The sequence below is a fragment of the Chroicocephalus ridibundus genome, chromosome 23 (assembly GCF_963924245.1).
Source record: "Chroicocephalus ridibundus chromosome 23, bChrRid1.1, whole genome shotgun sequence".
NCBI lineage: Eukaryota > Metazoa > Chordata > Aves > Charadriiformes > Laridae > Chroicocephalus > Chroicocephalus ridibundus.
The window spans coordinates 5,393,122-5,413,335 of NC_086306.1; the positions used below are offsets into that span (position 1 = coordinate 5,393,122).

Below are 20,214 nucleotides of genomic sequence, written 5' to 3' on the forward strand. Positions count from 1 at the left end.
TTCCTTGTTTTCTAGTTACTCCATAGTAGCTCCCAAGGATGCTTTGAAATGTCTGGAACACACCTTTCCTGGAAAAAAGAAATGGGATGAATTGTATCATGAGCTCAGTCCAAAGCAGTGGTTCCTCTGTGCAAAAACGGCTTGACATGAGGTGTTGCCAAAGAAGCTGCCAAGGCAGTCCTTCGAGTTTGAGGACTGCTCGCTGCAACGGGGAGAATTTATTGGCTGTTTAACAGCTGTGTGTAGTGCACTCAAAGGATGAATAAACAGTAATGAATTGGAGCAGCTTATGCTTTATTTATTTATTTTTGATAGTGGAATTGGGAAGTAGCTTTGAATTAACTGGGCTGCTTCTGGTCTGTGCAGTGGGTAATTATCTCCTAGGCTTGCTATGGTTTGTACGGTACTCTGTCCATCTGCATTTCACCTGGGGAAATCCACGCTACAAGCTAAAAACAGCTCTGCTGGCTTCGGTAGGGGGGGAAGGGATAAAGTCTTGATATTTTCGGAGCAGAGCTGGCAGTAGAGCTGGCAGATTGTCATTGTTGCTGAGCTGCTTGTTTTACTGCTGTCTTGTGCTAGTGACACAATGTTCCACTGTTAGGAAATGTCAGCTTCATGCATGAGCCATCCAATGAGAGTATCAGTTCTCTCAACAGGATGAGATCCTGGCTGAAATGAGTAACTGCCTGCATGCAAATCCATCCTGGAGTCAGTTAGTTAAAGAGTTAGAGCGAGGAAATATCATTCTGCCTTTTTCTCTCTTTTAACTCTTTATTTCCATCTTTTGAAGTAGAATTCTCTATACGGGTTATTACTGATATACATGTAAATCCTTATCTTATTTATCTCTCTAAACCAGGTGCACACATACCAACTGCAACAGCAAAAGCAGATGGTGTAAGTTGCTGAGGTCCCCTGGTACTTTTTGGAAGAGGAGATATTATTCTGGATATCCTGATTAATTATACTGTATGCAATTGCATTTTATCTGTCTGTGTTTTCCCTTTCTTTTGTTTGAGGTAGCTGTGGGTTTTTTTTAAACTTCTAAAATAAAGGTCACTGGTCTTTTTAGAGCTGAGCACAAGCAGAATTCTCACCTTTCCGTAGCAGTTGAAGTTTAATATACAGAAATGCCTGATTTGGGGTAGATACTAAGCTTTTGTTGAAGATTTTGAGAAAAAGTTTGTGTTTAAAGTTGGTTGAAATGTAGAAGTGTTTCTCTATTGGAAATTCAGTCTCAATATTTGTATTAAATAAAATTAAATATTATTTAGGAGCAGCCTAAGAGAAAATTAGAAAATATACTTTCTTTGGCTTGTTTGTGTTTTCGCTACAATATAAACTTAGGGGACAGAGCAAAAGAAACAGAGCATTACTGTAAGACATCACTGGGACCAACAATTAACGTGTAAAGTTGAAGTGGAATCTGAAGCGTTCACACCTTTCTCTGATGCAGCTGACACTGGCCGCAGCCCACCAGTATGCTACCAAAGCGGTTTTTTCTAGGCACTTTCCAGGTTTCTGGCTGTCTGTGAACTCAGCTGCCCTATCTTTCAAATTGTATTACACATATTTTGAAATGGTTTGAAAATGAGGAGTGTGTGCAAAATAAGTGTTGCATGTTAATCTTAAGGCTTTATTTTTCTGTCTTCCCAACCTGATCATTAAGAACAAAATGCTTATATACTAGTGACAGGAACTAGCATTCTAAAATAAATAAACTAGAGTTGTGTGTAAGGGATTTGAAGCCAAATATTGTAGGAAAAATGTACATTTGGAAGGATAACATCCACGACTGGAAGACACATATTGGAAAGCATTCACTGTTTAGATCACAGAGAAGTAAAGGTTAAATCGGTCAAATAGCATCATATATCAGTGAATGGAAAGATACCAGAGCCAAGACTCTGTGAACAAAAAATCTATTTAGATCAAAATCAATTTTAGGAAGAATGGCAAACAATTTAAGTAAAATAGAACTGCAAGGCTTGTACAGCCCCGCACAAGTTTATTTTAGTAATGACCGCATCTCTGCAAGCAGAATTGGGTCATTGTAATAGATCTTTGCTTCTCAGATATGGTATAGAGAACAAATGCTACCAACAACTACTGTGTACAAATATTCCTGGGTTAAATTCAAAAGCAGCCTTTCCCAATTCATCCTTGAACCACCAGGAGGCAAACACTAATGTCTCTGCATCAGGCACTCATGAAAACTTCTTTGGAAAACTTCTCACAATCCAAATTATATGGGTTCGAAAAGGACCTCTTGCCGCCTCAGCTATAAGGATTGGCAAGGCCAGCTGCAGGATAGCAGCAATACTTTCAGGGTTTGGTAGTTTGAAGCTGTTTCCTGTTTCCACAAACTTCAAAAAACGTCAAGAAAACATCAGGGTCTGAGCAGGGGGCCCAGCAGAGATCCAGCAGGCAAAGAAGCAGGGATTCCCCTTTCTCACGCATGCATACATGATGTCAAAGGCTCTGGTGTTACAATATGGTCTAGTTTAAACAAAACCACAGGCCCTCCATTCTGAGAGACACTCAGGACCTCGCTGGCAGGCGCAAAGTAGACTTGTCCCCTCAGTGAAGGGCTGCTCTGAACATCTCCCTTCTCTCCAGCGATAGGTGGAGCTGCTACAGCGCAGATCACTGGAAGTCCCTGATGGAGGGTCTCACTCGGCTTCAGACTTTTCCTGCCATCAGAATGAAATATGAAAGCACATCAAACAGAACCGGCACCCCTTTTAATTTGTATCTGTATTTCTTATCCTATCAAATGCATATGGATGAGGAAGATAAAACTATTTTTTTAAAGACCAGTTTCTTAAGTTCTGATGAGTTGATATAATATACCTACTACTGTTCTTCAGTTTATTATTAATATCCTTTTTATCAGCTGCCAACTCCCTTTAGTGATTTTTCTTTCATGAATTTTTTTGAGGTAAAACAATGCATTTCAGAGCAGCTACTGATGGCCTTGAATCTAACATTTGACCAGGAAACTGTATTTTCTCTTACAACTTCTGTTCAAAACTTGTTTGGGGTCTTACTTCATTCTTCTTAGTAGCCTTTTATTACTAATTGAACAGCTATTTCTAGTCGATATAGTTCCTGTAAGTTAGTAGGAGGGGCGGCATTCACAGAAAAGGGAGTTTTATTTCTTTATCTTAGGCTAAGCAGAGGCAGGGTCTGCGGTACCTCTACACACACAGGGCACTACTGTTCTCTAGCTGAGCTGCAGGAAGGGCCCACAGGTGCTTCCCACCCACTGCAGCGGTGAAGCAGAGGCAGCTGCGTGCATCGAGCCACCTGATGGGGGTAAAATAATGCATTCTCTTAGCGGGGGGGAGAGCCTGGAGATGGGAGTTAATGCAGCTCAGCTCATGAATGGGAACTAATGAAACCAGTGGTTCAGCTGTTGGTGATCATCTGTACAGACCCGAGGTAACACCACTCCTGAAGTGGTTTAAGCTCTTTGTTTAGGCTCTCTGGCAGAGGATAGTTAATTAGCTGAATAGCGTGGTAGGGATGTTCTTGCTGCTCATGTAGTAACAGACAGAGTAGTTAAAAATCAGAAAGATACTGAGGCTGCACTTTGGTTTTTTTTCTGATTCAGAACTTGTCTATTAGGAGCTGTGAAGTCAGAGAAGCTGAATGTGGCTTTTTAGAATGGGACAGGGACACCAGCTTGCTTTGTTGCGTTAGCTTTGTGCTTGCTTGGAAGAACAGAAATATGGCCTGTGCATCTGTGGAGTTAGTTATCTGAAAAAAAAAAGGTTGGTTTTGGTGCCTGTAACATCAAGAAACCTGAGAGAATCCAGCGCTGTGACACAGCGCTGCCTGGTCTGGAATTGCTGACTGTTAGTTCCGGCTGCACAAAGAGCAGGATCCACCTGAAGGGGGCTGACATGTTTCTTGGCTGAGTCAGGGAAGTGAAAGAATGAAGTCAAAGTAAAGGAACCGCAGTGTGGCAATTCCCTCCCACTGCTTTTGATCCACAGGAGATCATTAAACCTTAAAGGTAAGAGAGACATTGTAACCCTCTCTTCCTTGTGTCCTAAAAAGTGATGGCTGTATTTAGAAAAGCAAATATGATCACTTTTTTTTTTTAATTGAGCCTTTTGAAAATGTACTTAAGAACCTATCATCTTCCAGAAGTTAATTGATATTGAAGTTAGTATTTCTCCTACTAATAAATTGCGGGAAAGGAACAAAACTTTCCACAGTGAAACAGGAGCTGGCAACTCCTTCTCTTTCTCTCCCTGCACTAGCTTTCAGCACAGAGCAGTGACTGCATGCTGCAGCTGTGACCCTAGAGAGATAAGGGATTGCACTGGAGCGTGGTTTTCATCCTATCCTCCCACAGCGATCTAACAGAATTTGTTTAATAACATTCCTTTTGTTCTGGCAGATAATCATGGGCTGGCCCAGATAGCATCACAAATTTGCTCCTTTCTGATAATAGGATCTTATCAGGGCTTCAGCAGCATATAGCATTTTACAGGATATGGCTTTAATTAAAATGACGGTATGGGACAGCTGAGGTTAGATTCCCTGGTCTGGCATCTTGTAACATCAGACTGGAAAGGGACAGGGTAATAAATGTCTTTTCGTCTGGTATGAGAGAGAAGGTAGAGAACTATTTTGCTGACATATTAATCATCTATTGGCTGGAGTTACTGCACTTGAAAGTTCTAAGGTAAGCTGGCTGTGAAGGCATGCTGTAACTATAGACTCCGCTGCTGGATCCCCAAATGGGCTGAAACTGAAATGGCAGGGTTTACACCTTTCTCTTCAGCCGTTAGAGATGCGAACGTCAGGTCTTGTGATGCGGAATACAAGATTATTGGCGTTCCCTGCAAGTCTATGGCTGTTTCTTAGTAGGGGACAAGTTCTTCTGTGTTTGGGCTATGTAATAGATGATTTGGTTCAAGCCTGTGCAAGCTATCCCAAAAGAAATGTGTTGCAAGGAGAAGTTCTGAGGTAGTGGGCTGGTTTGGAAAACACAAACAGTATCCTCTACTTAACAGTTCATAAACTTTGAAATTCAGAAATTACGAAAGACCAATGTTGCCCAGCTCTGAAAAAACTCGGGGGGAAGGGGTGGGAGACACAGTCTGTGCACTATACAGTGCATTCTGCACAAAGAAATGTATAACTTGAAGCTAGTTCTTCAATGCCTTACATCAGATTTGTGCTGGTACTGAGTGCTTAGGTAGATGAGAAGCTTTTGGCAGCTCTCTGAACACACTCTTCTATGCCCCATGCAGAGTCAAATCTCCAGCTTCTTTAAAGTTCACATATCAGAATTCACAAATCAATAGTAACCCCCAGCCAGGCAAAGGTTCCTTATCTTTGTGCTACTTAATGCTTGCTGCTAGAGAAATCGGGCAAGGGAGAGTGAGTCCTGCCTTATCTGTAGCAAAAGGATGGCTATCAAAAAATCTGCAATATGCAGAGCCTCACCTCCTCTTCCCATCTGCCACCTCGAGAACTCCACAGTCCTTGTTCCTACTCCCCAGTTCAGCTTCACATTGACAACAGCCTGTTCTCCCTCGCCCTCCCTGTCAAAGATCAATAGGAGACCGTGCTGTACTGCTGGTTACAGAACTTACTGAGATAGTGATAATGTTGACAGCTGATGAAAGAAGAGGAAATTGTTCAATAACAATTCCTCTCTAGAAAAGGTTGGTTCGTTGTGACTCCAGCTTTCTAATGAGCAAGGAGCCCCAGAAGTTCTAGAAGACGCTGTGCTTATTCAGGACTCAGTGTTAAACCTAATTTTCAAAGTTGCTAACTAGGTGCAGTCATTTCTAACTTCTGGAAGTTTTCAGTCTTTGAAGGTGCAACTGTGACACAGCAACACATCAAAGCAGGCATCTACCTTTAAGCAAGTTGACATACTGAAGCTTTTTGAGTACTAAGCATCTTCTAAATTGGAATTTCATTCTCTTACCACCATAACACAATCAAGGCTAGTTATATGATGTTCTAAATAACAAGAGATGACAATGGATGAAAAGGCAACAGAAATCAGCTGACTTAAGGGAAAATAATTACTTTTACTCAGCAAGGCTGAAGTTAATATTTTTGAATCATTGAATTGGTTGATAGAAACCTCCTAAGGAGAGGATTTTTTCTTATTAATCTTAGTGCTTTTCTTGCTTTGTTTTATTCCTCTATGTATTTTGTAGCTTTTAAAAGCTAAATGAGTCATTTATATCCTGTCATTATTGGCTTTAAAATCAGAGGTTAAAGACAATCACTCAGTGTAGTTCTCTTCCTGAATTTGTAGAGTTTATTCCCTTGCCTAGGTATCATGTTCTAAAAACCTGATGTGATGTTCTGCTTTGGGGATATAATGTAATACACAATAATTTGGTTTGGTTTAAAATTTTTTCATATCGAGGTGATTTCGCTTGCAGTGCAGATTTCACTTACACAATACTGGAAGAATTGGTTTTATGTCTTACTCTGCAAAACTCATGGATTTATTAAAATATATGTGTATGTGTGTTTAACTACATATGAAATACAAACTTCCTGTTAAAAAACATCTGTGTTCTGATCCGGAGAGCACAAATAGTGCTATCAAGCGAAGCACTTCCAGTTACTGTAAGAACTTTAGTGCAAGTCACAGCTTTGCTTCTAATCGAAGTGGAGTCTCCTGGTAATACTTGGCTACAGTCACATTCCCAGGTTAAAATATAGTATCTAGCTTAGAAACGTAACATGTCTTTTTATCTTAGTTCATTACAGCTATGCTTTAAATAATCGGTAATTGCTATCCTTTAACCTTTAGTTCTAACCTGAGGCAGCAGTTACTTAATAGTATTTTATCTTAAGTGTTGAGGAAAGTAACAATCTGTATTTCAAAGCAATTTACTTTTAAGCTTTTATCATATGATGTGTGCTTCTAATAACTTCATAGTTATTGTTACCTGGTCTGTCATCTTCTGACTCCCTTCCTCACAAATCTTCTTTATAGTGTGATGAAGGAATTGTCTACTTCAGCTATTTGTGTGTGGAGACATAAAGAAGACTCAAAGCATGAAGTGCCCTGGCTGGAGACTGAAGCAAAAACTCCATGGTAAGTGCTATGTCTTTCAAAATTATGTACGTGCTCTGGTTTTTTGCTGTGTTACCTTTTTTTTTGCAATGAAAAGTCGTATGTGAATTGATATGATCCAATCATCCCATTCTCTGGACTTACGTTACAGTCACACTTAGATTCTTCAAGGAAAAGTTGGAGCCTCACTTTGTAGGAATTATGCAAAGTGAGAGATGATGCCAGACCCAAATGCACCGTGCTTTAAATACGTAACGGAGCCTCAGAAATGAGAGGGAAGATGTAACTTGGAGGAGTGAATTGACCTGTCCTGAAGTCTTCGTCCAGGTTAGTGGTTTCCTGCAGCCCGTGCTAGTGTCCTACTGTTTTTTCTTCCTTTAACTTATTGTAACGAAGAGTAAAAAAATATACCAGGGGATAATTTATCTGTGAATTTTGAGGGAATGTTTGAACTTGAAGCATTCTTCAAGAAGTGGGGTTGGAACAGGAGAGTTAAATTTTCTTTTGTTTAGGTTGAAATACAATTTTCAGTGTCACATTGTCTTTGTTACCTGTTTGAGTTGTAATCCCGTTGTAAGAAATGCTTCTGTAGGATCTGTGCCTGCTATAAAAGTGAAAGAAGAATTGTGTGCGATTAAATGCATTCGATTCTTCTAATTTTTTTGCAATGACAAATACCTGAACTATGGGAGAAAAGGGCTCAAATCATACCAAAGGTGTGTTTTGCGCAATGCTTAGTTCCTGTGGAGAGGTAAATGGCACCCCAATAAAACATAAAATGTCCATGCTTTAAATAGTACAAATATATTGTAAGCAAAATACTTCCTCCTTTGTTTATCTGCCAACACTTGACTATGGGGATGTATTTTCATTTACTAAAGCAAGTGTAATTGAAAATCCTTGGTACTTTCAAGATTAGGGGAAATTTTTCTATTTTCTAGTAAGTTTTCCTGGTAAAACACCAACACGTAAACTCAGGTCTTGATAAGTAAAGCAAAAAAACCCCTGCATTGCACTTTACATTTTCCTTTTCAGAGTTCAATAAGTTTTCCCTAAAGCCGGAGAAAATTCTACTTCATCTTTCATAGAAGGCCACTTCCGCCAGGCTGCTGACTTCATGGTCTCTTGTGTGATTACTTATGACAGAGTTCATTGTATTTTGTTTGAGAACATAATTAAGTCTTTAGTGCATGACAGTCGAGTGGCTAGTCAGTGTTACAGTGCTTGCTGCTTCCCTCTGCTGCACAGCACTGGAATTGCCCGGCTGTCTCCCGTAAATCCTGTCTTGCAGAGAGATAGGCCCGTTCAGGGGCAGATACCGTGGGTGGATTTGAGGGTTACCTGTATAGCCCAGGGAGGCAGTCTAGTCCAAACTGGGTGCTGCACCAGATTCAAAACTGTCGTGGCTGTCGGTAGCTTTTGATTCCACCGCAACTGCAAACTTCCCAGGAACGGTCCTGTTGATACAGGTCTAACTTGGGCGATACGGTGTTTTATGCCACTTAGTGACACTTAGTGTTCCTGTCGATGACATTCTGATGTAGCCTAGTCTCTGAATTGGGAACCACTAGGTCTGCAGACCATGGAGGCAGATTTTGCTGGCCTTTTCTGTCACTTGAGAGGGTTTGTACATATAGTGCCTATACGGACTGCTCTTACCACTGCCATTTGTGTTTCAATCTGCTATATGTCACTGTGATATTACTAACTTGAGAAATCTTTTGGAGGTACCACTTGCAGGAGGGTTTACTAAATTCTGTGCAGCCAGCTCCTTTTATCCATTTTCACTATAATGTGTATGTCAAACCTCAGAGAGGCATTTATATGCCCTGTGTTTGACAGGTGGAATAGGTTAATTCATCTGAAAAAGAAGCAGTGTTTTCTTGATGGTGAAAGAATTATTGAAATTCTGAACAGACAGGTTTTTTTCTCCATCCCTACCTTTAGGTTGGTTCTCTGTAACTGCAAAACGCAGGCTAAACATTGTGCTAGTTGTTATCCAATTCAAGTATAGAATAGTGTTTTTCGCTTGTCCGCACCTGCTGGAACCAATAGGAAGAGTTCATTCCAGTAAGCAGGCTCCAAACATAGCAGGCTGATAGGGGGTATACAGTGGGATTCATCTTCACTTTAGCTAAATTGCACAAATCTAGTAAAGTGGACCCAAGACGATGAAGTCATGTGACAGGTTTGCTAGCTTTAGTGTCAGAGTGCTGTTGTTCTTACCAGTATTGATAGCATTGTACGCAGGAGGCAAGGAACATTGGGTTAAGTTGAAAATGTGAACGCTATTGCCACCGCCTATTAAACCAATTGATATAATTTTCTTTTTTATGTCTATATGCAGAATTTCTTTTGGAAACTGCTTGAGTACATTAAACTCTGAGAGATTTCCAGCTCAAATGGGATACTGAAGATGTCCCAGGGTGGGGAGAAAAAGATGTTTATGCCCAGCTTAAGAGGGTCTAGTATCATAAAAGATTTTCTTTTTTAAGGCAGGGGGAGTCATCCCATGACATGAGCAATCTTAACCATGTTGAGTTGGGTTTTTTTTGCTTGTTTTGTTTTTCTACCTTGTAACAGTTCTGTCTCTGAGAAAGTAAACAAGGTGTGAGTGTGGACTGACTCCTTAGCCTAGAATTACAAAGCTGAAACATAGTAATAAGTGATTGCTGAGTATGTGTCTATTACCAGAGGGGATGCTTTCTTACAAAATGGGACAAGCCAATGTCTGAATAGCTTTTCTCGTGGGGATTTCCTCTAAATTCAGGAACTGGTTGCAATGGTTGTATAGCTGCCATCTCTCCGCACAATTGCATCACTTGCTCAGCTGTAGTGAGTTCCTTAAAGTCTCTTGTCAGTGTTGCAGCAGTAGCTCCTCCCTGCCACACAACGCTTGTTCGTCTCATGGTGGAGTTATATGGATCCTTTGATGTGCTCTTTAAATTACAGTCACCTGGGAGATACTTAGTTCTTTTTTTAATTAGTGCCTTTGAGATTCTTGAGTCTCTTTTTTTTTTTTCTTCAAACTCCTCAAACAATTGTGGAAATGAGTGGGTGGCCAGTGGATCTGCCACCCTTCTAGACCCATGCGACGTTACATTCATACAACTTGCTTCTCCATCTCTGTGTATGTGACTGTTGAGTTGGAAGAAATCTTCCTGGCAAGACCTATGTATCGTAGTAGAGCCCGGTTGGCTCCGTGGCAGGACAGGCAACAGGGCAGTGGTTTCTCTGGTACAGTGGCCGCCATCTGGGAATGGTTTATCAGGTGTTGTATGTTCCTGCCACCATCCCCAGAGGGGTGCACAGGCAGCTCCTGCCCTTCCTGCCTAGGAAACAGCCTCAGGGATGTGTACGCAACAGCAGGAACAAATGCAGTCACCTCACAGGGCAGTATTTGGGGAGTGGCAAGAGGTTAGCAAGCACACTTCGTGGTGGGAGCTGTCAATAACTGGGTTCTTTGCCTTCTAATCCCGTCAAATGGGGAGAACAGCTCAGCTAGCTGTTTGGTACTGGGTTGATACGTATTAACTGGCACTTCTCAGAAAATCCTGTGACTTGCACCGAAGTGTGCTTCTATTGTTTCTCTGCCTTGTAGCTGAAATAATGTTTTAATAGTTAAGGAACTACTCAACTACTTGTTGTCTTTCACACCTGAGATCATCAAACAGTTGCATTTCATGATGTGTGACTAATTATGAATAATTTAGAACTGTAGTTATTAGGTGGATGCCCTCTGCTTTTGCACTGGAGTTTAAAATGAAAATAATAAAGCAAAGATTTCACTTCCCCCTTTTCCTCTTGTTGCTGAAAAGCCATTGTTATGGGGCCATTTCAAAGGCACAATTAGGTAACTTAATAGTGACACCTGCGTATTTCCAGTCCTGGTAAAATGGTACTTAATTATGGTAAAAATAATCTCCCATTTCTAGTGACTCACTATCAGGCTTCAGTGCACAGGTTAGCAAAAAGGGGAGACAGGAACTGCTGCGATGAGTCCGATACGTTCAGCAAATCAAAGCAGGGTGAAGTGTCCCTAATCAAGCCAAACATGTTTGCAATTTAAATGACTGGTACCTGCTTCGGCATCTTTCCCCGAGCACCTTGGGCTTCACAGGAATCATGTGGCAACATCCAGGCTGAAACTCCGATCGTCTCATTAACCCTAGTCTGGAGCATTAACCTCTTATCTTGCTAGTTAGCTGATGGTCTGTCTTTTGACAGGTTCTGTACAAGGATTTTCCGAGCTTTTCAGGTTGGGTTTGGGTTTTGGTAGTAGTGTTTTTTTCTTTTTTCTTTTGGGAGGGGAGGAGTGACGACGAGGTCCATCTCTCTAATTATAAAGTTCCTTTATCTGTTTCTTTTGTCTTACGACCTGTGATTCTGTCCATCTGCATTTCATGACTGGACTGTAATCATGCATAGTCATTGACTATCTCTCAGCCTTCACTGGTTAGTTGCCAGAGGAAGGTCTTAGTGAATTCTGCTTTTCAGTTCAGTTCGGATGAAAAAAAGTGGCAATAACTTCCCACTCGATGAGAAGGTTCTGAACTTATTCAGTAATAGCCTTTTGAGAACAACACTACCTCTGACTGAGACTGAAATAGCTAGACATGTCACTCGCTTTTTTTCTGTACTGGCAGAACAGAAGCAGACTTGCCCAGTGTTTCTTGTCCCTTGCCCTCTAACTATACTCTTGCTCACAGCCAGCAGCATCCCTGCCAGCTCTGAACTGTGCAGCAATGTCTGCAGTGTTTTGAAGAATCTCTCAAATAGTCTCTTACCGCTTGAACGTGTAACCTTTTTTCTTTTTTTTCTTAACCACAAATTACAAATAGCTAAGCTACTGAATTGCTTGTCTAATATCCTGCTGCTTTGGATTTTCTTTGTTTGCTCTCAAAGCACGCTTTCTAATCCATGCACATCTCACCCTTGCATCATCTATTTCTTGTGGTGCACCTCCCATTCCAAGTAAATGCTCAGACAGGAAGATCTGAGACAGGATGCTAAATCTGGAGTAGATACTTCGTGAGTGAGTTTAACGGATGGGGAGCACGAGCGATGCGTGCTTTCCGTTTGCAGTCTGAGCTCTTTACGCTGAGGCTGGGGCACGTCGAATAGCTGCCGTTTGCCAGAAATCCAGCTGCAGCCACAACAAAAATGCCTGGATGCGTGACAAATGACTGTAGGTGGGATCAGAGTATTAATTTATGTGGAGAAATCTAAAAGGGTATGGAAATAAAATAATAATTAATGCTGAAGTAGGAATTCTTCTTTGCCCAATTGAAGGAAATACTGCAGGTAAAATTTCAAGTGCAGCTGATTTCACCAAATTAAAAATGAAGGAGTGAATTAGGCATTAAGATTATGACATTTTCTAAATGCCTGGGTCTTATGATTCTTAAAATCGATTAGTGAAGTTCGGATGTTCATCACCCCCTTGGCATGTTAATCCATATTTTCCTATTCTGATGCACAGCCAACCACTTCAGCATTTTACTTTTTATCAGATTAACTTTGCCCTGTGGTGTCTGTCAATTTTTGGAATGAGTAAACACAGGAAAATGCAAATAGTTGTATTGTATTTCATCTTAGATTAATCAATTTAAAAATAATATAGATTTTAACTCATCGGAAATGATGGCTTATGACAGCTCAAATGGTGACTTCAATTTAAAGTGGGATGGAATTGTTTAAAGAAACATCATGGGCTTTTTTAAAGGTGTATTTTTTTTTTCCATCTCTCAGGAGCCTGAAGTTTATCCTTTGGCATAAAAGGGTTTATATAATTTTTTATTCATATGGAAACAAAATAACACAAAACTCGAGAGCAGCATTCTCTCATTTCAAGTTCCTAAAATGTAGAATAAGGAAAAATCTTTCAAAACTAAAGCTAAGAAGAGTTATGTACATTGCAAATAGTAAGATTTTGCACAAGACACTATGCAGTAAGACACTGTGGATCCGAGGTAAACATGCCGCTGTGGAATCCTGATGAACGCTAAAGCAGAAACTGGCTTATATACCTGTCGCTCTCATTGAGCTCACTCTTCAAAGTACTCCGTCCAGCAATCAGCTGGGCTTATATTGCAGAGCAGAATAATGCAGAAATCCTGAGGTGCTCTCAAATAAGTCTTGCTAAGCTTTAGAAAAGTAGATATGAGCTTTCTGACAGGAAATCTAAATAATATATTCAGATATGTGTATATATACAGTAAATTATTCAGCCACTAGATGTCCTAATGCAGAGCTGCAAAGCCAGCCTGAGCAATGGGGCACAAAAATTACAAGGCTGGGATTCAAAATACGTAGATGATCAGTTTTTAGCCTATGTACTCTCAATTCCTAGAATACGGCTGAAGAGCCTGTAAAACACAACTGAAAATTAAATTATTCATGGAAGGCTTATATGCAGGCTGTAGCCAACTGATTAATTGCCGTCATACATATATGTTATGTTTTAATACTGGTATAGCGGCTGCTACGGCAACTCAGTCTGTTAGGGATTGTTTCTAAGTGCCATGTGGCTGGATCCAGTATTGTACGTTGCTACATATTTTAGTTGTACTTGGCGTAGTAGGTCATATTATTTTGTAAGATTTTACAAAGTGTTATAAAGATACAGACACAGGCCTAAAAGGAAATGTGACCTTGATCTTATGGAGAGGAGTGAGGGATGTTGCACAAGAGAAGAAAATGGTAAATTTTTTCTTTAATTTATTTTTTAATTTTCGATGTTATAAGTTGTGGAAATGCAAGACCCTCACCTGAAGTTGCTCTCTCTGCCCGCAGAATATCCCAGGCATCACGAGGCTGTCGGTGCACAGAGCTGCCTGTGTGGTACGTGCAGTGAAAATGGGTGTTGCAAAACAGGCATTCCATGCTTAGGAAGAGCTTTTGAGGCAGACCTTGTTGCAGAGATGGAGAAATGGTTGGACAGAACTAATATCTGGCCATTGTTTTTTATTGTTGGCCTGGAGAGTGCATTCTTTAAAGGGGGAGGGACTGTGTTGTTTAAATGTCAGGTGATCCAGGTGATCTCTAGAGTTTGTTTGGAGAGAGCCCTGAAGGATAGCAGAGAAGCAGCTGTAGACTATCATAAACTTGAGGGCAAAGGAAAAAGAACAGGCTGAATTTCAGCTGTGTTCCTGCATATTCATGATGTCTTGTGGAATGCTACACTCATCCGTTATCTCTGTATATTTGATGCATAAGAATGGCTTTGCTGGCCAGACTCTTAATGGTTCATCTGCCCTGTAACCTGTCTCTGAGAGGGGTATGAGATGCTTAGGCAAACAAAGTATAGCAGACTTTATACAATGTATTAGTTTTAATACTCACTGATGTGCATACGGCCCATGGATGTGTCTAATTCCTTTGGAGTCCTACTCTTGTGCCCTCTGGGATTGCTTTATAAAATAGACATATATAGAACTGTGATAAAGATCTCCACAACTAAAACTGGAGTTAGTCTCCAGTAATGGTCTAGAGCACACCTGTGTGGTGCAGCAAGCACTCCTTTTATGTTTGGGCAATCCAAATACAGACCCCACTGTCAAAACGTGTTGAAATCTCAAAATGAAGCCATAATGGCTGTGAGCAAGTAGTATCTTGAATCACACTGTGGAAGATGGGGACCCTTAAACATTCTAACACCATCTCATGCTTCGTGCGCAGCCTGGGACTGGGAACGCGTAGTGAGGCAGCTCTCCTATCCTTAGGTGCTTCTGCAATTAACTTATACCAGCACCTACAGAATGAACGTATTATTTGTGTTCTGGGTTAGGTATGCAGTGGAGAGAAAAACACAATATTCTTTCTCCTGACACATGCACACACACCCGCGTCTCCAGACCCAAAGAATGCTGTCTCAGTACCTGGGAACTCAGAGCTACCACAGGGGGAATTTAATCCACCTTTGCTATACAGAGAGGAGTTGTAATTAATCACTTGAGCCCAGACTTCCTCTTTTTCTTGCATTACGACAGCAGGGGCCATTTCTGTAGTTTGATGCCATAAAATGAAATGCCCAATTCAATGGAATGCGCTTTGAGGTTAAAGGCTTGTCCCTACATTTCTGTATATAATCAGACTGTGGGCTTGTAGGTATTGCTGAATAATGCCAGGTAGTGTCACAGCTTTCTCCCAGCTACAGCTCTTCCAGGTGGGTTGGCTTGTTTTTCAGATCCCATTTTGTTCAGGGCGCTCTTTTGAGAGAAGGGGAAGGATAAATGTTGGAAATACACTAAAAGCAAGTCAGATTTTTTTTTTTATTGGCTTCTGTGTCACTACAACTACAAAGTGCTTCACATAATTTCATTACTTATTTGTTGTTACAGTCGGATATTCTTGCTTGCTCCTGAATTATTTATCTATTGTACAGATGTGAATACTTGCATTAGAGCCAAGTGGTATGTGTCTAATCCTCGCTGTGATATACACCAATGGTTTAGATGCATTTATTCTCCTTTTATCATTACATACATTAAGCATAGCAGTGGTACATTCTATCAGATTCCAGTGCCATCTCAGGTATGTTTTTATTTGCACAAGCTGCAAAGTGAAGCAGCCGCCTTTTCCCCTGCTCCTGAGAGCACGTCAGCAGTGACCCTCCCCCAGCCCGTTATCTGACACGCAGGTGATGTGAATTCTGATTTATTGCAAATCACAGGTGGGTTACTCCGAGGTCATACATCAAAGAAGAAACAAAGTGTAATCACCTGGCTGCAAATTTTTATGTTGCACTTGAGAAGAGATAGAGACTGAAAGCACCTTTGCAAACTCATCTGGAACATTCTGCTGAGCTTCCAGGGTGGAGGAGGTGATTTTATTTCCCCCCCTTCAGGCTGTAGCTGTATGGCTTATTGAAAATTATTAGGGTATTGACATATTCTCGCTAGAAAAATTAACTTCATAGTTGTAAAGGGCTGTGTGTTTAATAAGTTAATGTGGTTGAAGACTCAATGGCATGATATGAGATGGAACCGGGATGTAGAGATGTGGGGAAAATGTGCTCAGAAGCCTCTGTTGGGTGAGGTGGTGGCAGAGCTGAGGACTCCAATCAAGACGTTCGATCACAGATTCTGTCCCTCCCAGAGGCACTTCCCTGCTCTCTGGGTACGTGGCTGCTGGCATCAAGGTATTCAGCAAAGTTCCTTTGGGTTTTTTTTGGTTGGTTGTTTCTCTTTTTTTCCTTTCTGTTTACTATCTCTCTTTTAGCAGCTGCATCAAACTTCACACTTTCAGTTTCTAGTAACTCTAGAATCCCAGATGTGGAATATGGACTCTGTCAGAAAACAAATATTGCTCATTGTAAAGTTTAACCCCTGAAGTGCTAGGGAAGGACAAATGTCTTCCTTGCATTCATTTTCTCTGTTTTCCTCCATAATGCCATTAATCCTCTTTGGCTGGATTCCTGTCTTCTTTCATTCTTGCTTGTACCCTGTTACCAAAGGTGGATTCTCGCTTTTCCTGTGACGTTCCTCTTGTTGAACTGCTGTGTAAATAGCCTCCCTCCGTAGAAACAGAGTGGCACATTGGGTGGCCAGAGCACATGTAGAGCTCTGTGTAAGGTGCTGTACGCTACCAGTGTGCGTCTGTGCTTAAAGAATGTATCGTTTCATCTCTAGCTGCATTTCAGCATCTCAGAAACTGCTGCATTCCCCACCCTGCGATTTTTATCTTTGTGGAATATTCCGCTTATTTATATTTCCAAGTGCAGTGATTGAAGTTACCAGCTGTTGCCCTTTTTTCTACTTTTGCTCTCTTCTTCCCCATCATAATTGCATTATGAACCGAGAACTTGATATTTTTATCTAAAGCACCAAACACTGACTCATTGGCATAGGCAAAAATAGATAATTAGTTGGGCTTGAAGCAAAAATGGCTGTATGTGTGTACTGGAAAATAGGGCTGTGTTGCTGACATGCTAAGACTTTAAAGGGACTTTGCTAGATGCTCTGACGTGTAAACACTTTTTTGTGTAGCTTCACAGTTCTGTTCCTCAGTGGTTTGGGGTTTTTTGTTAGGTATTTTTTTCCCTTTGAACCCATTGAATGTGGAGAATGACCTAAAAGGCTGTTGAAGAAAACTTATTTTTCATATATTTGTTCTCTGCTTTTGTAGCTCTGTTCTTCATTGTGAGCTGAAGTCTAGCAAACACATGATGGGAAGGGAAAAAGAGATCTTCTGATGTGATGTTCTCCGATATTGATTTTTTTTTTCCTCTTAAAATTCTGTTTACAAATTCTTTTTGCTTTAATTATTTGTTTCCTCCTGAAAACAGTACAAAGCTAGCCTGCAGGAGGACCAATTGACAAGCCTTGTTCTTAAGTATATGTAACTAATCCTACTGCATTTTTCAATAATTTATCAGTCAGGGATTTAAAAACATTTTGTAAGCAGTAACTGAGTCCCCTTAAACTTGAGAGTGTGCACGCTTTAGATTTTGTGACGTTGGGTAAGGTGAACTTGGTGCCATGGTCAAGTGTAAAGCACGGCTGGGAACAAACCCAGTATTCTGATGCTCATGGTCTTGGCCCCTGGTGAAAATGGAGTTTATTTCCAAATGAGGAAAAAAAAAAAAAGAAGAAATACAGTATTTCAGGGGTATTTTGCACACACTTTTGCAACACTGTAATGTCTTGGCTAGGAATATACCATGTTTGACTTCCACAGGGATAATTCTCTTACAGTCACAATGATACAAACGTGATCCATTGGTTCTGATCTGTAGTGTTGTAGGAATCGCGTGGTGAGACACTTCATTAGTAGCAAATCTCATTTTGTACCTTGTCCTGCTCCATTACTGCAGTTTTTTTATCCCCCTGGGAGCACGGATATGCCAGATTTCACTGTGGCTCTTTTTCCTTTCCTCTCCCCGTTGCCAACTGGTCTATGGGGTGGAAAACAACACAAATTCCAAAACATCGTTTGTTGGCCGCAGGAGGGACAGAGTTTTTTCTTTATGGCCAAAAGTTCCTCCTCTAACAATTCATCTTTTCTTCAAGGGGCACCTTTGTTTTCCCATTTCTCATTGATCAAATCTATTCAGAATAGAACAGGAGCCATTTCACTTGAGCCAATGGGTGATTTTTTTGGCCTACAATTTGCTGGGCTGAGTGTGGTGCTTCCTCATCAGGTGTGTAATAAAAGTATGTGCAATTTCGGGGCCGGGGGGTGGGGGGAAGAGTGAAACGGTGACACTCCTGGCAAGAAACAGAATTTTTGATCACGGAACGATGCAATATTAATAAAGATGGCACAAACTGTGTTTGCTTTGGGGGTGGAGGATGGCTGCTGTAGTATTTGCCTCATGTCCTTGTTAACAGGAATACTTTTCTCTTTCTTTTTTTCTTTCTTTTTTTTTTTTTTTTTTTTTTTTTAGGGGTTTTTGTCCAAATTTTGTAAATTGGAGAGGCAGGGTAGAATACCCTCCGGAACCAGAGAGCCGGGGCCCGAAGGGGTCCGACCGCGCCGGCGTGGGGTGCCGGGGGCTGCCCGGTCCCCCTGTCCCCCCCCGCCCGCGGCAGAGCCCGCCCAGCGCGCGCCTAATTGGCTGCGGGGGAGGGGCGGCTCATTAGGGATGCGGGCGCGCGCGGCGGCTCGCTAGTCGGCGGCGGCCGGGGCGCGGAGCGGAGCGCGGAGCCCAGCGCAGCCCCTGCCCGCCCTCGGCTCGCCCGGGCGGGCGTGGGGCGCCTCCCCGCACCGGGAGAGGGGAAGGGAGGGGGAAAAAAAACACCCCCAAACCCGGCGAATTCTCCGGCTGGAGTCCGGCTCCCGAGGGACCGACAGGAGCTTGGCGTCCCTTCCCTGCCGGCGGCCGCGGGGGAGCGGCGCGGGAGTTGCGGGGACAGGATGGGCGGCGGGGCTGCGCGGAGCGGCTGCCCCCTGCACCCGAGGCGGCGGCTGCCGCTGTTGCTGCTGGGTCTGTGCAGCTGGACAGCCGCCCTGCGAGGTAAGTGGCCCCCGCTGCCCCCCGGCGAGGCAGCCCGCCCGCTCCCCGCAAGTTTGCGGTGGCGGCGCCGCGCCCGGGGGCGTCCCACCGGTTGCGCCGCGCCTCCGTTACCGCCCTGCGTCTCTGTGAGTACCGTAACGGCAGGGACGGCGGGTAGCGGGCACCCCTCGGAAAATAACAACCCCAACCCGGGGAAGAAGCGGAGGCGGCGGCCCCGGGCAGCGCGGCTGGAGCGGGTCTGGGGCAGGGGCGGGAGGGAGGGGGGCAGCATCGCGGTGGGGCTGCGGCTGCGCCGGCAGCTGGGGTCCTCGGAGCGGAGATCGTTTGCCACAAGGCTGCTGGGTTAATAGGCAGGGAGAGCTCCACGCTGTTGGGTGCGGAAGCATCCTTGGGAATCCAGCGTGTGCGTGGAGCCCTTGGACAGCGTCTTTAAGAAATAGTCCTAGCGACTCGTCAGATTGTCCCAAAATGGTGGGGTTCGGGAGATTCAGTGACCTCTTCTGGCAGTGAGAATCTAATTACCTGTCAGACAATGCAAGTGTCTGAGGTTGGATGTGCATATGCGCGAGCGTGTGTATTTTTTATGTACGTGTAAGGTGCATATTTGAGATGTTCAGTGTCCTTTTTTGCATTTCACTTTTTCCTGGTAAATTACTTGAGTGAAATAATCTCTTTAGGGCAGATAGCCAAAGGATGTCAGCTACTCCCCATCCCCTGGCATCCCTGACACCTTGGCTGGTGTGTCTGGACCTCTCAAAGTAGTGAAAGTGCCTGGGAAGTAGGGGGCAGAGGGCAATCTAGTGTTATGTTATCCTTTTTGAAGGAAAGTTCTTGCTGTCGATAAGACGTAATTTCTGTTTTTACAGTCTATACAAATGGCTTGTTTTTACATGGCAGAGTAATCTCTCAGTCAGACTTTGTAGCTCCTGAAAGATTCCCCTCTCTGTCTCAACACCAGCCCCTCTGTGGAGGTCTCTCTTTGCACGTCTGTTGTGTCTGTGCTTCCATTTCCTTTTGTATATACTTCATTGGGTTTGGTCTCTGTAGGAAGTCATCCGCAGGTAGCTAGCGGGTTATGACATCTTGCCACAATCCTGGGACCTGTACTGGCCACATCGTCCCCTGTGGTCTCTTGTTCAAGTCCAATGTCTGGCCCAGCAGAGCGAAAATCTGAGGGGCTTTT

General features: G+C 42.6%; 1 protein-coding gene across 3 annotated transcripts in view; it reads left to right on the forward strand.

Annotated features, from left to right (window-relative positions):
- The first annotated feature begins 18,926 nt into the window (after positions 1-18,926).
- The window catches only part of UNC5D (unc-5 netrin receptor D), a 146,290-nt gene continuing 145,002 nt past the window's right edge, over positions 18,927-20,214 (forward strand). For all 3 annotated transcript variants that reach the window (XM_063358563.1, XM_063358565.1, XM_063358564.1), the window contains exon 1: positions 18,927-19,031. In XM_063358563.1, coding sequence (XP_063214633.1) covers positions 18,932-19,031 — 100 coding nt within the window. In that variant the 5' untranslated portion in view covers positions 18,927-18,931. The remainder of the gene's footprint in view (positions 19,032-20,214) is intronic.